The 20,450-nt window shown below is 46.3% G+C and overlaps 1 protein-coding gene across 5 annotated transcripts; it reads left to right on the forward strand.

Annotated features, from left to right (window-relative positions):
* Positions 1 to 1,231: 1,231 nt before the first annotated feature.
* On the forward strand, positions 1,232 to 19,837 carry ETV4 (ETS variant transcription factor 4). 5 transcript variants are annotated; one of them, XM_075523204.1, is made up of 12 exons: positions 1,236 to 1,618; positions 1,714 to 1,810; positions 1,968 to 2,015; positions 7,616 to 7,669; positions 11,400 to 11,526; positions 12,150 to 12,308; positions 12,706 to 12,950; positions 15,275 to 15,349; positions 15,449 to 15,547; positions 15,879 to 16,051; positions 17,120 to 17,221; positions 17,871 to 19,837. In XM_075523204.1, the coding sequence occupies exons 1-12, from the start codon at positions 1,574 to 1,576 to the stop codon at positions 18,090 to 18,092; spliced, it is 1,446 nt and encodes a 481-aa protein (XP_075379319.1). In that variant the 5' UTR covers positions 1,236 to 1,573; the 3' UTR covers positions 18,093 to 19,837. The 5 variants fall into 5 exon arrangements, with proteins under 5 accessions (XP_075379323.1, XP_075379319.1, XP_075379320.1 ...); XM_075523205.1 differs by having other exon boundaries at positions 1,717 to 1,810; XM_075523206.1 differs by having other exon boundaries at positions 1,237 to 1,618; positions 15,449 to 15,517.
* The last annotated feature ends 613 nt before the right edge of the window (positions 19,838 to 20,450 follow it).

Consider the following 20,450-nt stretch of genomic DNA (forward strand, 5'->3'; position numbering starts at 1 on the left):
AACTGAAAATTGAGAAGATTAACTCATATGCTTCAGCGATCTTCTCAAACCAGAGTAAGTTTAAATTCCAGGTCTGCTTTTAACCACATGTCTACAATGTTTGGGGATGTGGGAGCAGTTGCTGGGTGTAAACTTCCTGGCAGTTAGCGTGTTTTCATTCTGCTCCCATAGATAGGGCAGGACTGAGATTCAGTCATGTTTCCTGACAGAGTGGGGTCCTGGGAATGCTGGAGCTGTAGCCTGCTAGCAGAAAGATCCAAGTACATATTGACTAGATACTAGAACATGTTATTCTGCGTAACAGGTACCCCTGTCATAGTAAGCATCTCAGCAGTAGATCACACTAGTGGTGTTAGCTGCAGACAAAATATGTCAAAAATGTATAGTTTCCACTTAGCCTTGGGATAGCTTTCCCCTTTCCTTCTTTTTCTCTTGAGTACCTACTTCTCTTCCAGGAGATGACATTCCATGAATGATTATTTTCTTATCTCCGGGTGCCAACTGTTACTGCTATTTTTGGTAAGATAAATAGGATCAATAAATGTTAAATATGATCATGGAACTTTAAATGAGAAATTTGAAGAAATAACAGGGTGCACACACATGGCGCAGAAGACAGCACCCAATATGCACAAAAGCCCACGAAACCATTTTTTTGGTGTACAAATCCCAGGAATAGATTTTTATTTTATGTTCTTGTCCCTTAACATTTGTAAGATTAAAACTGATTTTGGGAGCCAGGGCTTGAATTATTTTCACTCTAGATGCATGAGTGAGATTTTTTCCAAACCTTGTTGAAACTTAAAGAACTTCCCCAGAACAGAACCGAACGTACCTGAAGACTGTTTTGAAATTACTGCAGTGTGCGTGGGAGCGGGCAGGCCTGGTCTGTGCCACGCGGGGCGGGAGTCTGAACGCGCAGGGTAAGCGCGCTTCTGCCAGGCACGGCAGGCAGCGCGAGAGCGCCTCGACAGCCTTTCATGAATGAACTTCGGGAGGCTTTTTTTATGAATGGGAGCTCCGGCCCTGAATGAATGCCAGGATGCTGCGATCTAATTGGCCCTGAAGGCTAAAGCCACGCCCACTTTTCACGGGGTGAGGGCCAAACAGAGCTAGGATTAGCGGGCGTGTCCCAACCCAGAGCTTCATTCACAAAATTCAATGAAACAAAGGAGCCAGGCGATGCACCAATGGGAGGCTGCCCCCGGGCGCGCAACGGCTCGGGCGGGGCGGGGCTGCTCCGGGCTCCGCGTGGGCCGCGAGCCACCGGCGGGGCGGGGCCCCGCCGTGCGGGGCGGCGGGGGCTCGTCCCGGCGGGGAGCTGCCGGCTCCGTCCCGCCTCCTGCCCCCAGTTTCGGCAGCTGCGGCGCGGCCGCCGCCTCGCACGGGCGGCGGGGGAGCCGGGGAGCCGTGCGGCTCGGGCGGGCTGTCCCGCCGCGGCCGCTGACCTCGGCAGGTGGCGGCCGCCCCCGGCGCCGGCCCGGCCCGCCGCGAGCCTCCCCCCGCGCCTTCCCCGGGCGCCCGCCGCGAGCCGGCAGCCCCGCGCCCGCGGAGGTAGCGCCGGGGCGGCGGGATGAAGGGGTACCGGGACCAGCAGGTGCCGTTGGCTTTCCCGCAGGTGAGCGGCGGTCCCGCCGGGCGGGGGGGCTCGGGGGAGCTCTGGGCCGGGGCCCGCTCCGGTCGGGGACCCGCGCTGATCCGCTCCTTCCGCAGCAGCCTCCGGGCCAGGCGGCTCCTGGTGGCGAAGCTCTGATGGGCGCTAGGAAGAGAGCCGGGGCCCCGGGCTTCCCGCCGGCGCCGGATTCGGAAGGTGAGGGGGGCTGGGGGTGGAGGGGGGCTGGGGCTGGGGAAGGCTCCCGGGCAGGGAGCGGGTCCTCCCCCGCCCCGTTCCGCCCGGCGGATCCGCCGCTGGAGCATCCCGCGCCCCTCCCCGCGCCCCGCTGAGGCGGCCTCTGCTTCCCCCGCAGACCTCTTCCAGGACTTGAGCCAGCTCCAGGAGACTTGGCTGACAGAAGGTAGGCTCCTTCCCCTCGCTCCGGTCCGCTTTCGTCGTCTTTCAGCCGTTTGTCTTTTGCTGGTGGAACTGCTCCTTCGCTTTGTTCGCCTGCCTCCCAACACGAAGCGCTTTTTCAGACTTGCCAGCCTCTGGCTTGTGCAAAGGCAGACGCGTGAATCGCGCTATTGTGCTGGGTATTTGCTCATGAATGGAACCTGGCAGTTGGCCCGCTTTCCTGGCTACAGTTTTCGTTTCAGGCTACTTGTAACTGGTTCGATTTGATGCTAATTTGTCACTTACCTTTGTTGTTTGCCAGAAAGTTGATTTTTTTTTTTTTTTTAACAAACAATAAACTATGCTTTTAATTTGGGGAACAAAGTGCTTCTCATACCTTTCTTAAGATCATTCTTTGAAGGGACCTTCCTGGAATTTACACACCGTTCACTTTGGTATCTAAATTGTTTTGCCTTTTGACTTCAAGGAAGAGAAAACTTAAAATCCCAGGGAGTCTGGTTAATTGCAAGTGAAACTAGTTTTTTACAGTATGGTGAATTTGCCCTAATTCCAGTGCTACAAATGATCCATTTTCTAGAAAAGTCAAAACATATCCTCAAGTACAGACTCTCGATAAATAGAAAAGTACTTACAGTGATATAGGTACTTAACAAATATTTAACAATAATAATATAAAAATACGCATGGCATTTTGAGCAGGGTTATTTCCCCTAAATTTGCCACAAGTGAAGGACAATCCTGTCAAACAGTTCCTTTTTTAAGCCTCCAAAAAGGTATTTGCCAACTAAGTAAGATTATTAAGGAAAAAAAATCAAATATTTTATGTTAATTTCAAACTGAAATGAAATTACATTGATCAGGCAGCATTCAGGAGCGTGAGGATTGTAAGGATGCAAGAGGAATTACCTGGAGGCTGTTCCAGGATTGAAACACATCAGAGCAGAAAAATAGGTATTAATTGCTGGTCATCTGACAGATCTGCTGCATGTGCACACGTGCTTGAGACTGGCTTCTCTTAAATCTTCAAAAACCTTGAGCTGCCAATAAGACAAGTTAGCCTCAGAACTGATTTCTGGTAGGCTCAATTTTAGGCTTCTAATGTTTGATAATATTTTTAGCTCACTAATCTGAAGAATTTGCGTAGAATCTCTTGCAATACATTTGTCAGTGGCAGAGTGTTTGTAGAATGAATTCATAAGTACCCTGGGGTGAAGGGAAGGTCACGCATGGTCTCATAGCACTGTATAGGAAGAGGTAATCTGCTATTACACATGATCAGTAAATGATAATGCAAACCCTATTGCGTGTTTTTAGAATACAGGCAGATATCTTTTTTTGTATAGCTCATAGCATCTAGTCAAAGTCCAAGTGAAATCTCTGGGAAATTCAATGCATGTTTTAATATTCTGGCTTATGATTTTAGACTGCATTTATGGGGAACTACTTTCTCCTACGGTGACTCCCATTTCCAGACTTTCAACAAGAAAAGGTGCCCTCGGAAGCAAACTATCATTTGTCTTTCTGTACTCATCAGTATGTCAAATTATTTTCCTGAATGGTGAAAATATTTTTTTTTCATTAATGCATTTGTTCGCGCGATGAAGGCAACTGAAAAGTTAAGAGTACCTTCCTTAAGAGTACCTACCTTAAACTTAAGAGATGTTGGGTTGACAGTTGGACTAGATGATCTTAGAGGTCTTTTCCAACCTTACAGATTCTATGATTCCTAAACAATGCAGAAAAAAAAAGAAAAGAAACTGAAAATATGAAAAATGTTCTTTATTCTCTACCACATTTACTTAAGAAATCTAGCTATTTTATTATTTTATTCACAGTTCTTGGTGTTACTTTTGAAATAAGAGAAACAAACCTAGGAAGGAAACTGGAGATATAAATTCACAACAAACAATCAGCCATATGAAAAACATTAACAAATTTAAACCACTTATATATGTGTGTGTATGTGTCATATATTTGTGTGATTTCATTCATGGGGTATCTCTTTGTTAGCTTTTTAGAATATTTTTAGTAGTGTTAATTAACACCTGATTTCTCCTTTGCAGGGTAAAAGAATAATGTCTGCATATAGATGACTCTTAAAAGAAACAGATGCTGAAAAATCCTAGGCCTTGTTACTAGAAATGTAGTTTTCCTCTAACCCATTGTTACCAGAGTCTATTAGAATGCAATGATGTGAAGCTGGCAGTTGACAACTGTATGGAACTAATTTCAAGCCAAATCATTTATAAAAGTGATTTGGCATTCAGAGAATCAAAAAAACTTCCTTGGAGAAAAGTTGCACAGGGATTTACCTGTGCTGACTGCAAGGAGGAGAGAGATGCACTTCTTTCTGTATCCTTAGTCAGAAAGCTTTAGTTATGGCGCTCCGGATCTTGAAAGCAGTGCAGGAGATGGTGAGGCACATGTTGATGCAGGCAGTCTGAGTCACCAAAATAAGCCTGGGGTTGGGCTTTAAATGTCCGATTAGGTATCCCAATTATTTTAAGTATAAATGCTGGTTTGGGGAGAACAAGAAAATGTTTATCTATATTGCAACTATGTGAAGTAGATAATATAAAAATTCAAATTTTCTTCTGGCAACTGGCACTTTAGCCTTCTAGTACAGGACTGTAGCTGCCTGCAAGCATCACTGTCCAGCAGTGAGGCTGTGTGCTCTCGCTCCAGCCATGCCCTTCATTTCACATCTCTTCTGTGGTCTATTGCTTTTAGTATGTAATTCTTTTAGTGAGATTGTCAGCAATGCAATAGGCAGTAGGCTGTGAAATCCAAACTCAGCTCAAACAATGTGATCCCCATTATTTCTTCTATTACAATGTTGCTTTTTAAAGATAATTCATAAAATTAATTTTGCAGGGTTTTTTTTTTCTGTTCTCCACATTTTAGCATTTATATTTCCAGTTTGTTGTCATACAGGTTATCTTAAGGAATAGTGATTGCAGTACAAAGAGCTTGGCTAGTTCCATTCTAATCCACTGCCTGTTGTTAATGCAGTGTTATTCCCTAAGGTTTATTTTGGCATGTCTTGTCTAGCTTAGCTTCAAGTGACTGAGATTAGTGGGCTTCCGTTCCTCATGTCCCCTTACTTTGATTGACTACATCACCTTTGCTTTAGAGCTGAGAGAGTGCAATCTTTTGTCCACTCTGCAATAACAAAAACTCTAGGTTTGTCTGTTATGTACTAGCAGCAGCATTTCTTTCAGCAATAGTTTGTGAGAGATTTTGTGAAATAACAATCTGCTGCAAACTCTCCCTTCCCTGAAGTAAAAGGGACATAAAAGTAATTGTTAGAAGTAATAAAATATTCTAACACGACATGTGCTATGGTTAAGGTTCTCCCTACAGTTTCTCCCAGGGCACACCCAAAAGCTTAGTTCTTTGTCAGACCTGAATTTACCACATCAGTTGCTGTCTCTGGGTAATGGAGGACTGCTCAGGAGGTGGACTGAGGCCATATCTGAGCTAGGCTCTGAGTAATAGAGGAAAAATAACTGTGTATTAAAATACGGGCTAAATTCCCATTGGTAATGTGTTCCTAACATCAGGATGGTGTGCCTCTCTTGCTTCCTTAACACCTTTTCTTCCTGTGCTAGGGAAGACTGCAAAGGTACTTGTAAATAAATACAGACGCTGCCATCAGGGAGAAAGCCAGACTGGATCACTTGCTTTGGTGTCCTATTGCTTAAGGATGTGATTGTGAGATGTGCTTCAACAAAACCGTACGTTCTAGACTGTGTGCAGGCTGTCCAAGAGTACTGTTCTGTCCTGCTTATATAGCTCTTGCAAAGGAAAGATAGGCACAGACCATCTTGTAGAATGGGGCAAGCATGCACAACGATATTTACAGTTGGAAAATCTGAATGAATTGTTCCCTCTGTGAATGTGCGAGGGCAATGTTGATTAAAGCTTTTCTCAGAAAATAAGGGAAGCAGGAGCTAGAGGAGACTGTATAGCTGATTCCTCTGCGAAATCAGAAAACCACTAATTACATATACACTGTTTCAACACAGGAATTTTAGTATAATAGCACTATGGACCATTATAACATTTTAATTTGTATGTTGGAATAACCTCTCAAGGACACACCTGTGTACCTTGCTGAGTCAACCTTTAGGTAAAGAAGGTCAATAAAATTCTTTTTCTTCCACTGTGCCATTTCATTGGTTTATTGTATATTTTGCAATGGCTTCAGTGCAGCTCAGGCATGGGCTAAGGCCACGTTGGTGGTAGGTGATCCATGAACAGAATGGTCTAAACTGGAGATCAGAAAAGGCAGGCAGCTGTGTTTAGGCAGATGAGGAATTGGCATGAGTGATGCCATGAGGGTTGGCACAGCTGCCAGCCTTCGCCAGATACCAGCTTCCAACCACTGTAACATCTTTCACAGGCATCACAGGAAGAAGAATTCTGATATTATAAGTTCTAATTTAAAATAAGTATTTACTCCAGGAAGTGATGAAACATACTGTGAAGTACATAGTGAAAGTCTCTAGTGCCTCCATTTTGGATGCTGTGGGAAACTCTATCCATGTGGGCTTTACGGCTTTTGCAAAGTCTAGCCTTTCATGTAATTCAGAATAAATATAACCCCCTGAGTTACAAAGAGGCATCAACTTATAAAGTGTGCTGCTGACTTTTCAAGTCAGCAAACACAGGAGCCTCACCAGCTTGTCTAAAGGAGGCATTAAGCCTGAAGCTTCTTAACATTGAGATGCTAATGTTGTTAACTATTTCACTGCTTACCACATTCAGCAACATCCTGTTGCAGTGAGGTAGTCTGTTCCAAGGTAAATGAGGTCTCTGCAGATTTTCAGATATCTTTATTAGTCAGTCTTTGAAATATTGGAATATATTAGACCTTGCTGTTATTCTTGGAGTTGTACTAACAATGATGTCCACAGGGCAGATGCCTAGAAGTAAGCTTTACTGCACTGATTTGTGGGGAAAGAGCAGCTGTTGGCTGTCAGGTTCTCTATGACTACACCAGCACTTCCTCTTACATTTCCCATTTGCAAAATCACACATACATGCAAGGCACTATTAACTATTTCCCTCTCCTGCTACCAGATAATTTTACTTTTTTCTTCTGAAATGTTCTCCTCCTGCTAATTTACAAATTGTAGCCTATTCCACTAGTGCCAAGCTATCCACTGCTTCTGGAGCTCCTGAAAAGATTGTATATGAAGGCATAGATGTTTCCTGTTCTGCTCATCGCTTTGGCATAGCCTTTCCAAATTTATCAGTTGGTAGATGTTTTTCCTATGCTAAATGTTTAAAAATCCCTGCATGTTTTGTTTCTAACAAAAACTGTGAACCCTGAGCTAATAAACTTGATGTTGTCCTTATTTCCGAGGTAAGGGAGAAAGAAAATGGCAGGCTGTTAAGGGGTAAATCTGCAGGCAGAAGAACTGTATTCATTAATCCCAAAGGGAAACTATCCTTAGTCACTAAAGTGCATCCCAGCAGAAAGCTCAGATCTTTCCTGCGTAGACTTATTTCTGCCTTACTGTTAATTATACCATACAAAGTGCCAAATCTAATTCTCCTCTCTCTCTCTCCCCCCTCCTTCCCTCCCTCTCCTGGCAGCTCAGGTTCCAGACAGTGATGAGCAATTTGTGCCTGACTTTCATTCAGAAAACTGTAAGTAGCATGGGGGCGAGTACACATCTCCGGGGAGAAGGGCAGGATACACTTAAACCAAACAAATATGTAAATGCAACACACAGACATTGAGGCTAAAGTACTCATTTTATTTCTATGTTGTTATGATGGTGACAAAAAAACCCAGGCTAACTGTTCACATCTGGACAATGCAAAAGTATCTTTGCGTGGTGGTAACTACCATAGTCCCTGATGCAGAGCGGTTTCAACAGATGTGTATTTTAGTTGGTGTTTGTGTGAATAATTAGGCACCCCTGAACAGCTGAGAAAATGCATTACAGTGACAATCAAAGGTAAAATTTGTGCTATTACTCCTCCCAAAGCAAAATAAATTGGATTGTACATGGAATTATGGGTGCTGTGTCTCCTGCAGGTGCTTTTTTGGGGTTCTGCCCACCTGCGTGGCCTCTGGCTGAGCATCTGCTGCCAGCACGGTCTCTGTGAGATGATGGTCCTGCCTGCTGCCTGCCACAGCATGAGGGCACAGTATCCCTGAAGAGATATGCTCACTAGCCTGCTTGCTCTCTGTTCTTAGGAACTGTCCACTGGACAGATTGCATGTGTTTGCACAGGAGTGTACAGACTGTACGACAAACATTTGCTCTGAGAACTGGTCAAAGCACTTCACCTTACAAAGGAGCTGAACGTTGCACAGGTGCAAGTGTACGTATGGGAACCTTCCACACCATGGCCACGCAACTCTTTCTGCTTTTCTCACACCGGGCCTGTTTCAGCTGGTCCTCACAGCATGCCACTGTTTCATTTGGAAGCTGATGCTGGGCTAAGACTACATGCCTGAAGCGGATACAGACTGTTCTGAATAACTCTGTGTTGCAAGCAGCAGCAGGAACCTGGAGCCTGACTTTTGACAGGCATGTCAAGGCTACAAGAAGATGCCTCACTGTTCCCTGGGCACATACGTGTCTGGCAGCTAACTGAGAGTAGAGATGTCCATTTAAAGCTGGTGCAGTCAACTTTGGTGCCCTTCCTATGTCGATATCCCTCTCTGCCCACGACAGTTTTCCCCATGAAAACTAAAATGAAGCACTTTTACTGGTTGTTCTTGTCTACCTCCTTCCCCTGGACTTGGCCCTGCAGCACAACCAGGCTTGCTCTCTGAGTCATGCATCTTGTTTCTTCCTCCTCTTGACCTAGAACTGAGGAGAGGGCTGGTCCCATGTTTCACTCTGAACAGATGAATGAGCCAGTTGTAGTGCGATAGCCTGTTCCAGCTATTAAGGGCCAGAAAGAATTGGCTGCTCCTAGCACATCTAGCTTCTTGAAACTTCAGTGGAATTCAGTGTACTGGACAGAGCAATTTTTGTTTGTTTTTTTCCTCCCCTGAGACTCAGCCGACACATCAGCATTTTTAGATGGGTTCTATATATCTGTTTACTCCATACACACTAGAAAGAGCTGCTGCAGACAGAAGGGAAATGGATGCCCCAGGCATAGAAAGACCCTTTTTTCTTTGGACTCTTCCCTGGGCGTGGGGTGTTTGCACAGATGCAGGAGCGTCATGCTTGGGATACGGAATGCATCCCAGGCGTGGGGCAGGCCGGCTGGGTCAGCGCACTCACACCTGCTGTCAGTTCGGACAGTGCCAAGAGCTGTTTGTGACGGGCCCCTCTGCTGTGATTGACGGCAGCCCCGGGACTGGCTGTGGGAGCCACTTGTCCCTGAGAAGGAGTAGGAGCCAGAAACAATACGAGGCTCTAGTATCTTATGGGTTTGTTTATTTATATTGATTTTGTCAAGCTTTTTGGATCCCTCTGGGTGCTAGCGTGATGTAAAGAGTAAAGATGGGCTTTTCTGGTGTAGGCTGAAACTGAAGGCAGGCAAAAGGAGTCAGGTTTGAGGGGTTTTTTTCCCCTCTTGCTGAGAAAATAAATTTTGGGGAGGGATGTTCGCAATAGAAAGTGGCCTTAATATCTTGTGCTAAGAGAGACCGCAGCAGCCCTTTCTCCAGCCCCTTTGCTAGCTACTTGCTGCAGCACTTCTGAAGGGACAATTAGTCCTTTATGTGAGGGAGAACTGGCTTGAGGATGGCTGGTGCACGTACAGTTCAGGTCAGTCCTGAAATAAACTCAGCAAAAACATGAGGTATTAACAGATCAGGATGTTACTTTGCATCCTTAAAACTGTAATCACAGCTCTGAGCATCCCAGGCTTTGTAAGCACCATCGTGTCAGCTTGAAGAGGTGGGAGTAAGCTGGCGAAGAAGGACTGGAGCCAGCCTTATTAAAAGCTTACAGTTTTGATTTGGAGGCAGATCTTTCCCTTGTTTGAAAAACAAGCCTAGACCTATGTACCTCTCTGGAGTTACTTTTCTTTCCTTCCTAAGTCTCAGTGACCTCCTAACAGCAGCAGCAGAGCCCAGAGGCAAAGGTAGAAGATGCTTACCATGTCCTTCAGCCAGGATAAGCTTTTCTGAGGAACTAGTGAAGGAAGTTTTGTTCACTGCTGGATTTAATTAAGCAGAAGAAGTAACAATACCCACATCCCACTTCCTGGTGCTGTAAACTGCAACCCACATTTTTATTTATGAAATTCTAACCAGCCCAGAAATATCCTTCCTCGCCTGCATCAGGCCATGACCACAGACCAGTGCACTGAAAATGAAAAGGAACCTTTTTATTTTTCTCCCGGACTGTCACTGGTGTTTCAGATGAGCAGAGCAGTTACGAGATTCCCCCAATCCCACATTCAGGGATGTTGGACTGGTAGCACAGAAGAGATTCAACAAAGGGAAACCTGCATTTGGAAATGATATGGGTAGCTGCCGAGCGCCAGCGTGGCAGCCTCCCGCCCAGGAATCACAGTAACCTGTAGAAGGGCCTGGCCTTTTTCCTGAGTGCTGAAGTATAAACCTGATACAATTAATGAAATTAGATACTTCAAAGGGAGGCTACTGAGAGGACTGCAAGCTGCTCTTCGAACTTTGAGGTATATTATAGTGAAAGCAAGGACTTGGAAGTCAGAATTCTGTTTTGTACTGTGCTTTAACACTCATGCAGTTCCTTTGGAAAAGGGATTTTAGCTATCTTAATTGGTCAGGTGCTTCTGAAAACACTACTTGTGTAAGGTGTCTGTGAGCAAGTTAGCCTGGTGACAGCCTGGAATAGTATGCAATACATATAATACTATTTTCTCAGAGAAAACCTTCAGCTTTTGTAGCTATGTCTACAAAAACCTGATACTATCAGGAAATCTACAATGTGTCATCATATTAGTGCATTATAATTTAATGCAGTGCTACATGGTAATGCTACTCACAAGACATGCTTACCAGGTATGTCAATGAAAGTATTTTGCATGATGCAAATCAAAACCTTGCTTTTATGTGTTGAAGAATAGCGTATGTGCATGCTACCCCTCACGACATAACAGAAAATGTCTGTCCCAGCCCTGAACAGCTTAGGAAATACCCACTCTAAATCCTTTTCAAAGTGCTCTGGATTATCACAGAGCATGTTAACACTACCTTAGAGTTGCTCTTCTAAGGTTGATGTATCATACAAACCTTACTAAATCAAGGGCAGAGCTCAGGAAAGTCCAGTGAACGGTTGTGCATATTGTTATTGTTTCTCTCAGAGCCAGCTGAACAAGGACAAGGTGGTGGCATCTCAACCGACCTTTTACTGGCTGATAAAAGTATCTCTCCATAAACAAGAAAGTGTCGACTTGATCTCTCATTTCTCTCCCACAGTAGCTTTTCACAGTCCTCCTGCTAAGATTAAAAAGGAGCCACAGAGTCCCTCCTCGGACCCCACGCTGTCCTGCAACCATAAGCAGCCGTTCCAGTACCACAATGGCGAGCAGTGCCTTTACGCCAGGTAACGCAGCTTACACAGGGGAGGGACAGGAGATGTTATGAAATCAGGTGCTACTGCCTTATCTAATAATGAAGTGTTATGACAACAACCTGGTCTGTCTGCTGGGTAAGGGCAGTGCACATGTGCTGCAGTACAAATTGACCGGTGGGTCAGCTCATGGCAGCCTGCTCAGACTGCCACTTATTGCACCGGATAGCTCAGACCTGTGTAGAGTAGATCTGGGCTTGCCTCTTTTTTCTTCTCCCTAGTGCTGTTCCTCAGCTGTCCGGATGCTGAGAGCAGTCCTGACATCTGTCACGTGCCTCCCTCTCCCCATTGCTTTCCAAAATCTGTCCCGCAAGAAGCTCCCTGACACCATTGCGCACAGTCCCAGTCATTTGCCTGAGTTATAGTACAGCTTCTTCAGTACAGACGCCTTCTCCAGTTTTCTGCTTGAAGGGTTGTTGCTATTGTGTGTGGGGGCGACCAATAATCAAAAAGGAAGGAGTTTATGCTGGGAGTTTTCTGGCCTAGGTGGCTGCACAGAGGGACAGCATGTCTGCCTGTGGCGCGTTCTCCCCGGGTGCTGCCACAAGTCCTTCTCGGAGAACGGTAATGCTCCAATATCTGTTTGACTGTCCCAGTGCCTATGATCAACCCAGACAAGTTGGAATCCAGTCCCCCAGCCCCGGAACCCTGATACAGTCACCACTCCAACAGTTCCCTAGACAGGACAGGAGCTTCCTGACCCCTGCGGGGCCACCCCACCCCACATCCAGCTGTGGATACCTCAGCGACAACAGGTGAGTTACTGCCAGGAGGAGGCAGCCACTGGCAAGAAGGATCGCCCTCCTTGGTGATTCAGGGAGGAGGGGCTGCAGCACCCAGATTAAAGTGCTCAGTTATCTGCATTCACAGGATCCCCCCATCCAAAGTACCTGGCACCCACTACTGCTGCCTAGGCTTTGTAGAAGTCTACAACCTTAAGCATGTCAGATTCTGTGAATGATGGGCTGTGTAGCTGCTCTTGGAAACATCTTTCATTGGGGTCCCTCCCTTGCCCCAACTATGCGTGCAGCTCCTACAGCCATAGTAACAGGCTGAGGCCAAGGAATTTTCTGTTCCTCAACCAGCCTTGCACCAGGGCCCAAATCAGAGGGCCAAGAAAGCAGCCATCCCCTGTCCTCTCCCCTCTTCTAGCTCTGCATACCAGCCACCTGTGGAGATGTGCCCTTCCTTCTCCTCCTCCCAGGGCATGGCCCAGGAAGACCCCATTGCCTATCAGCACCAGATGTCCGAGCCCTGCCTCCAGTACCCTCATCAGGGCTTCAAACAGGAGTACCTCGACCCACGGTATGAGCAAGCAAGGCAGGTGGGCAGCAGCCGTCAGTACCCAGCAGCTGTGGTGATCAAGCAGGAGCAGGTGGACTACGTGTATGACTCAGGTTAGCAGAACTAGCCCTTTCTGACTGCGTCAGCCAGGCACCAGTGGGGGTGAGCAACCTCCTGGGTGAACATCCATCACTGGCGGACTTTGGGCTTTGAAACAGTACTGCTTCATCTTCAGGAGCGTGTGTGGTCTGGGAAACTGGCTGTGTAGCAGGGAATGCAAACAGTTCTGTCTACTGCATCCAAGAGAAGGCTGGGGCATTCACTTTCCATACCATGTTCTGAGAAAGACAAGATATAGGAGCTAGAAGGTGATGTTAAAGCCATTCAGACTAGATTAATGGCATGGATTTTTTTCCAAGGGAATAAGTAGCCATTGGGGAGACTCTCAAAATTCATAATTAGCCCACTTACACCATCAGAAATGGAGAAAAGGGTGTTGCCAGTTTCGCAGGGAGTTTTTGTCTTCAGGGAGATGTGTGAGCTGGTAGGTTGTAGAAAGGGAGAGAAGTGAGGTCAGCTTTGAAGAAATAATACTGAAAACGTTCTGTAAACGGCAGCAGAAAGGAAGGAATCGAATATCTTGGAGCTTGTACAGAGACACTGTCTCGGATCCCTGCAGCAGGAGGGGACCTTCAAGCACTGGCAGAGGAAAGCTGCTCTGGGTGCAGGGATTGCACTGCACAACCCTGAGCTGCAGCTCACGACACTCTCTGGCCCTGTGCCTTTTCCCTGACTGGAGGCGGAAGAATTTCATTCACAAAATGGAGGCAAAGGTGCAGCTCTCCCAGCCCAGCTGGTGGGTGTCAGCTGCCAGCGAGAGACCTCAGCAGTGAAAGCTGACACCCACTGGAAACTCGCTGCAGCAGGTCACAGAGAGAGCTGATGCCCCATTTTGGAGCTTACCATGCAAGATAAACCAGCTTTGGCCTGACAAACAGATCTAAAAGCCTAAAACTAGAACAGTCTAAAGAGACTTGGGTGGCTAACAATAAACTGGCCAATTCCAAGGACAGGTATAAGCGCAGAGCGGGGTCTGGGTTGACTCGGCTAAGTGCAAGTGTTGCTGCTCTGTGTCTGTTGTAGTGTCAGCCTTCACCTGCTGCATCCCACAGAAACAGGGCACACAGAGCAGACAGCAGAGATTTCAGAGGATCACAAGAGAAAAAAGTTTATAATTCCAAAAATAGCTCGCTAGATACCAGATGAATCTGGTAATCCTCTTACTTTTCCACAAAGGGTAAATGTTATTTTTTCAGCAGACCTGTCCAAAGACTTGCTACCCTGACATCACAATACCCTCTTCTAGAGGGAATCTTCCTTCTGGTCTCCTGGTATTTTAATGGTCATTTTGAATTGCTTCCTTTAGCAGAAATAAATACATAAATAAAAAGCTCCTATAAGGGTATAGAATCCACCACTGTGGCTATGCTGATATTACACTTTCACTGGGTCCTTCTGTCCAGACAGGGGAAGAAAATGTGCAAACCCAGAAGAATGCTTTTTGTGAGAGTAGTTTACGATTGTAATAATACACTGTCTGTCAGCTCAGAGTACCCTTCTGCCCTTAGCATCAGCAAAATGTCTGCTGAAAGCAATGGCTATACACAGGAGTATGAGGGAAACATAAGGTAAATCTTTCCAAAGCTCCCCATTACAGCTTCCATTTCAGGTGTGGATGGAAAATAAGTTTGATTCAGAAAATGCAGGATTCAGAAAACACAAGATACAGAAGATATAAATTGCAGTGTCCAGGAAACAATCTATGCTGCACAGAGATCATGAAAAGACTTTCTACTTGTTTTCAGACTCAGGCTATTTTTTCCTTTATGTTTTCTCAACTGTTTGTGAGAATGCCCTATCATGATGTGAAGAAACCAGGGAGACTTAAGACACCTGAAATGACATTTATGAGACACTGTCTGTAGTAAACATTCAGATGCTGCTGCTCTCCACTAACACCATCATAGCACCCCTGGGAAAATGTAATGCCTTCTCACCTGTGAAAACAGTAGCAGAGTGCATAGTTATCTTAAACCAAGATGAGGGAGAGATGTCATACAAATGCAGCCTATTGCGCAGGATTTTGTATTAAGAGGGGTGTATAGGTGACCGACTGGCTATCCTGGCTACTCTGAAGGAAGTCATGTGATAGTACCACAAAAATTTACTAGTGTAATTCATGACTGGAAACATGATGATGGTGAAGTTGTGGTGGGACGGCTGAGACATAAAAAGTTATCAGTCTGCCACTAACCCTTTAGGAGGCCCCTGAGAGGACGTTGGTTAGACAGCTGCACTTACCTATCCACCTCTGGGGAGCAAGATCATTCTGCCTCCTGTGCTTTTTAATTAAATGAGTTTGTTAATTGTTCTGTAGATGTTCCTGGCTGTCCTTCCATGTACATAAATGTTGAGAGTTATCCAAGCCATTCAAATACAGAAGATAAATTAGGTAAGAAACGCAGTGACTGTCTTCTTTTCCCTGCATTGCATTGCCCTCTGGTACTACCCCATCTTTGTCTATGACTGCCTGTGATGCTTTCTCTTTCAGGCTGCAGCTATGACAAGCAGATGAGGTCCTTTACTGATGATGTCTGTGTTGTTCCAGAAAAATTTGAAGGTCGGAGAAAGAATGGCTTCCAGTTTGGGTGTAAGATAGGGTTATCCAGCATCTTTGCTAGCCACTTGACCACTGTGACCATAGTTCGTTACACTGTGTTCTTGCAGGTGTGTTAGCTGTGGTTCATACCTGACTTTTTGGTATCCCATTTCTTGAGCTTTTTTAGCAGCAAACAGGCCTTCTAGCATAAGTAGCTTAATTGTGAGGTTCATCAGAGCTCCTCTTGGAAGAGCTGGTGGTGAACTGGCCACTCTGTTTTATGTGAACTGAAGTATTCCAGGTAAACATTTGTGAAATGTGCTTTTTTTTGCAACTGTTTTTGCACTATTGCCCTTAGAAACACCTTGTTTGTTCTTCTCAGCAGGAGACATCAAACAGGAAGCTGGAGGGTACCGGGAAGGACCTCCATACCAGAGACGGGGATCTCTCCAGCTCTGGCAATTTCTTGTGGCTTTACTGGACGATCCGACCAATTCCCACTTCATTGCCTGGACTGGTAGAGGGATGGAGTTCAAGCTCATTGAGCCAGAAGAGGTGAAACCATTTAGCTTCTCTACAGGCTCAGGGGGAGCAGCCACTGTTTCTGAGGCTGCCGATTCCCAAGTGGCTTTTCCTCTGCCCTGTGAAGGCTCCTGCCTACCAGTGGTACTCACTAGACCCTGCAGCAAGTCAAGGTTTTTAGAAGAGGTCAAAACACTTGGGTGACACAAATACCAGGTTTAAGAAAGGCTGCTTGTAAGTTTAGAGTCTCAGCAATGCAGCGAACCAAATTACCTGCTGCTTCCACTTCCCTAGACACTTCACTCTCCAGCTTGCAGTGACTTGTGCTGTCTTATGCTCCATACTTCAGGTTTGACATCGAGGTTTGGAGTTTTGAACCCTACTGGTCGGAGAAGTTTCCATAAAAATCTGGAAGAAACTATGTCCTAGTCTATATTTTTATATCAAAATGACATTAACTACGGTGTAATTTCTAATGCTGCCATGTTCCAAAAAACCCAATGATATCTGACAATATCTGGGAGATGTGTCTGTAGTATCTGTTCATATCTTGTTCCAATTAGAGCTGCGTTTAGCACTGTCCTTGCTACATATCAACCTTTACGGGCACTTTCCATGCAGATGAGTTGTTTTGGTTGGCAGACATATGCTTACAACAGATTTCTGAGTCTCATGGACAAAGCTGAAAATCATGTAGGAGGAGGAAGAAAGGCACATGGGTGTTCCAGTGGAGGTGTTCCCTCACACTTGGGCTCCTGGTAGACATTGATCCTTGAAGATAAAGTGTAGTACAGGATGAAGCAGCTCTTTAGCATCCTCAAGCTTTCAGAGTACTGGAGAGTGAGGAGAAGAGGTGACAGCAAATGAGCTCTGTAGTAGCAAGAAGAATGCCTCTCTGTGATATAGGGTGCTTCAGTTCGAGTTCTACTCTTCTTGTTGAAAAGCTGCTAAATAAGTATTGTTTGAGTCTATTATTTAAATGTTGTAAATGTTTGTATGTGTCGTGGTACCGTCCCTCAAAAGAGAATCAGCTGGATCATGTTCTTTTGCCCTTGGGTTGGGTTCATAGACATTCATGCACCTTGATGCTTTATTCTACAGGTAGCCAGGCTGTGGGGTATCCAAAAGAACCGTCCAGCCATGAACTATGACAAGCTGAGCCGATCCCTTCGCTACTATTATGAGAAAGGCATCATGCAGAAGGTCAGTTTGTAAAGTAGATGGAGTTTTTATGCCTTTAGTGATGCTTCTCTTGTTATAGACAGGAAGTCTTACAGGTACAGAATGTACTTGAGCTAGCCAGGCACCCTGAGCTTTCTTCCCCACAACTTCTCTTTGCAGGAGTTAAATGAGGAAGGTGTAAAGGAGCTGAATCATCAGAAAATCATACATGTGAAAAACAAAGGGGAATAATGATTTCTTTCTTTTTCTGTATATGTCTGCAGTCAGGAGAGTTGGAATTTATGCAGCCGCAAAGACATATAATCAGTCTAGACTTGCTGTTGGTGAGAGAAAGGCTGCCTGGGGGTTGGTTCTATGTGGTAGGGATGGTCTCTTCCAGATCCAGCGCACTGGAGAGGATAACCGTGAGTGTAATTATGTCACAGTACAGGCTGGTCAGGGCCTGTTGATGCTGTTGCTACCTGGACAGTCAGCTGGCAGCATCCCATTTCCCAGGAGCTGTTCCAGGGGAGACCAGAGCAGCAGAGAAGCAGGAGGACAGCACAAGAAGTTTACAACTCTGACAGGGGCTAGAGCAGCCAGATGTTTTTGCAGGCCTTCTCTGCTGCTGAGGAGCATTGCCTAGTGCCACCTGCGTGCCTGCAGCATTCATCTCGTATCTTCCCTGCAGGTGGCTGGAGAGCGCTACGTGTACAAGTTCGTGTGTGAGCCTGAAGCCTTGTTCTCTCTGGCCTTCCCCGATAATCAGCGGCCAACGCTGAAGGCAGAGTTTGACCGGCAGATCAGTGAGGAGGACACAGTGCCTCTTTCTCACCTGGATGAGAATGCCACTTACCTGCCGGACCTTGGGAGCCTCCCTCCACAGCTTTACAGCAAAGGCTACACATACTAGCATTGCTGGGAGCACACTGTGCCACCCTTGCTTGTGTATATGCGGAGATGTCTGGTCAGTATTCAATCAGTATAAGCATTTTTCCAGGCCAGCCTAGGGTGGCAATAAACTATGAATACCTGCTTTGGTCAGGAAAAGTGTTCAGGTACACATGTGGATAATCACCTGACAGTTGACAGGGGTCTTGTGTGCTTGTAATAAGATCCTCATATTTGTCAGGATGAGACTCGTTTTCAGCGATGCAGACATCTTCCGAGCAGCGGAGCTGCAGCTTCAGCAGCATATCGGGTAATTGTTGCCTCCAGCTGGAACAAATGAGCCTGTCCCAGGCCTTCTCTTTGGCAAGTGAAGAGAAGCTGTCCTACTGGGCTTTTTTTCAGATATGAAGATGCTACAACGCTGCTGCTGACTCCATTCCTCCAGTACAGGTACTGAACCTGCCCTCAGCAAGGGGTGGCTGTGACCCACATGGACTCACCTCTGCAAGGCCAGTCTTGCCTTCTTCCCAGGATGGCTGCAACACAGTCGTCACAGATCACATGCCTTTCCTGTGAACTGCTTTGTGGGAATGGGGAATACTTGTTGTCTTGTACGTGCATGCTGCTGCCTTATCACCTCCTTGCTCATAACACTTCATGCCGGGGCTATCTGGTATTTAGGCACTCTGTCTGAGCAGGGTAGCTGGAGGCACTGGCCAGGATTAGAGCAGTCCTGGAGTACCTGGCACTACATACAATTTAAGGGAACTACAGAGCCGCCTGACTGCATTGGTCTGGGGCACAGGTCGAAGCCAATGTCACCTTCCAGTAGAGGGATTGCAGCAGGCAGCAAGGCCTGAGCCATCAGTTCATTGTAGTGTTGTGGCTTTTCCAAACTGAACAACGTCTTCAACAAACATCCTCAGGATCTTTGAAGACCTGTCAGGCTCTTGAGCGTGCCCATCCTGGGCTTGGCTAGAAAGTCATCCGAGGCAAGAAAAGAACCTGGTGGAGGTGTGTTAAGAAAATGCTTTACACAGTAACCTAAACCATACATAGTTCTTAATATCTGAATTTAGACTTAACTTCCACAGATGTTTGCATGTTTGAGGGAAATCCTGATGTGCTGGAAAGGCAGCTATCTCTGCAGCCCAATGCAGCACATGCAGCTTAACTAGACTTTGACTGGTTTTCCACAATAGTGAACATTTATAATGGGTACCATATCCTCATTGAGAGGTGCCTCACTTTTTAATTAGCAGCTCTGACCATGTGCCCAGTTAGACAAGGAGCAGTATAGCGTACCATACAGAAAAAGCCCGTTTCCTGCTGCTTCAGACTGATGTTCCAGCTGCTGAATACAGAGCATCGCCAATGTTGCCAATGCGGTAGCCCGTAGAGGAAATTCTGTATGTTGATTGAAAGCCTGATTTCCCCCGATGACTCTCCCCTGCATGGCTAATGCCAACCCTCCCAGCCTTGTCCCTGGGCATGAGGGCCAGGAAAGGCAGCTCTCCCTGCCTGAGGAGAGGCCAGATACTCCAAGCAGCCTGCTCTGCTGATGCCTTTGCATGCCCTGGGTGGTCCAGAGACTTGGTGTTCTGGCAGCTCCTGGCCCTCCTGCCTTGCCCTGCTCCCACCTGGCAAGCACACTTCCTCTGGTGTCCCAGAAGTGAGGGTGAAGGGGAACCCTTCCATTGGTATAAGCTGCCTTTACTATTTATGAGTGTAAAAATACTCTAATTAATAAATTGGTCTATGTCTTTGGCCAGTGCACCTTCATTCAGCCCCTGGCTTGTCCTCCCTTACCTTCTGAGCTTGCTTTGCCCATCTCCTTGGCACCAGCTTGCAGCTTTGGGTATCTGATCCAGAGAGTTCAGGGATGCATGTTTACTTCTGAGTCTTAGTGGAGTTTGAGAAATGAACACTTCACGCCCTTGACATCCTCACAACCAGTCATACAACCAGGCCTGAAAGACCACAAAGAAAGATGTAACCTCTGGCTGCACCTGGTGTCAGGGGAACAGTTCTCTGCAGCAGCAGAGAACATCGCCCACGCTCCCACGCTGACAGTACACTGGCCACTGAGCCACGCTCCATGGTTTTAATTAGCTTTTCCCTGAACTTCATCTCTTTCAGCAGCGGCACTTCCAGGTTGCTTGCTAGGAAAGCGAGCGTGTTACCACCTGCTGAGCAGGTAACACGATCAGGGCAGCACAGGGCATGCCAGCAAGGAGAGCGGCATCCTGTCAGGACACAGCAACCCACATGGGCCTCAGCGAAGGCTACAGCAAGGACAGGCGTTACCCTGAGGTAGAGGAGCCCTTTCACACCGCACTTTCCTCAAGAGAGTCAGGTACCTCCTAAGGGAAGTATTTAT

This window comes from Mycteria americana, chromosome 22, assembly GCF_035582795.1.
Source record: "Mycteria americana isolate JAX WOST 10 ecotype Jacksonville Zoo and Gardens chromosome 22, USCA_MyAme_1.0, whole genome shotgun sequence".
NCBI lineage: Eukaryota > Metazoa > Chordata > Aves > Ciconiiformes > Ciconiidae > Mycteria > Mycteria americana.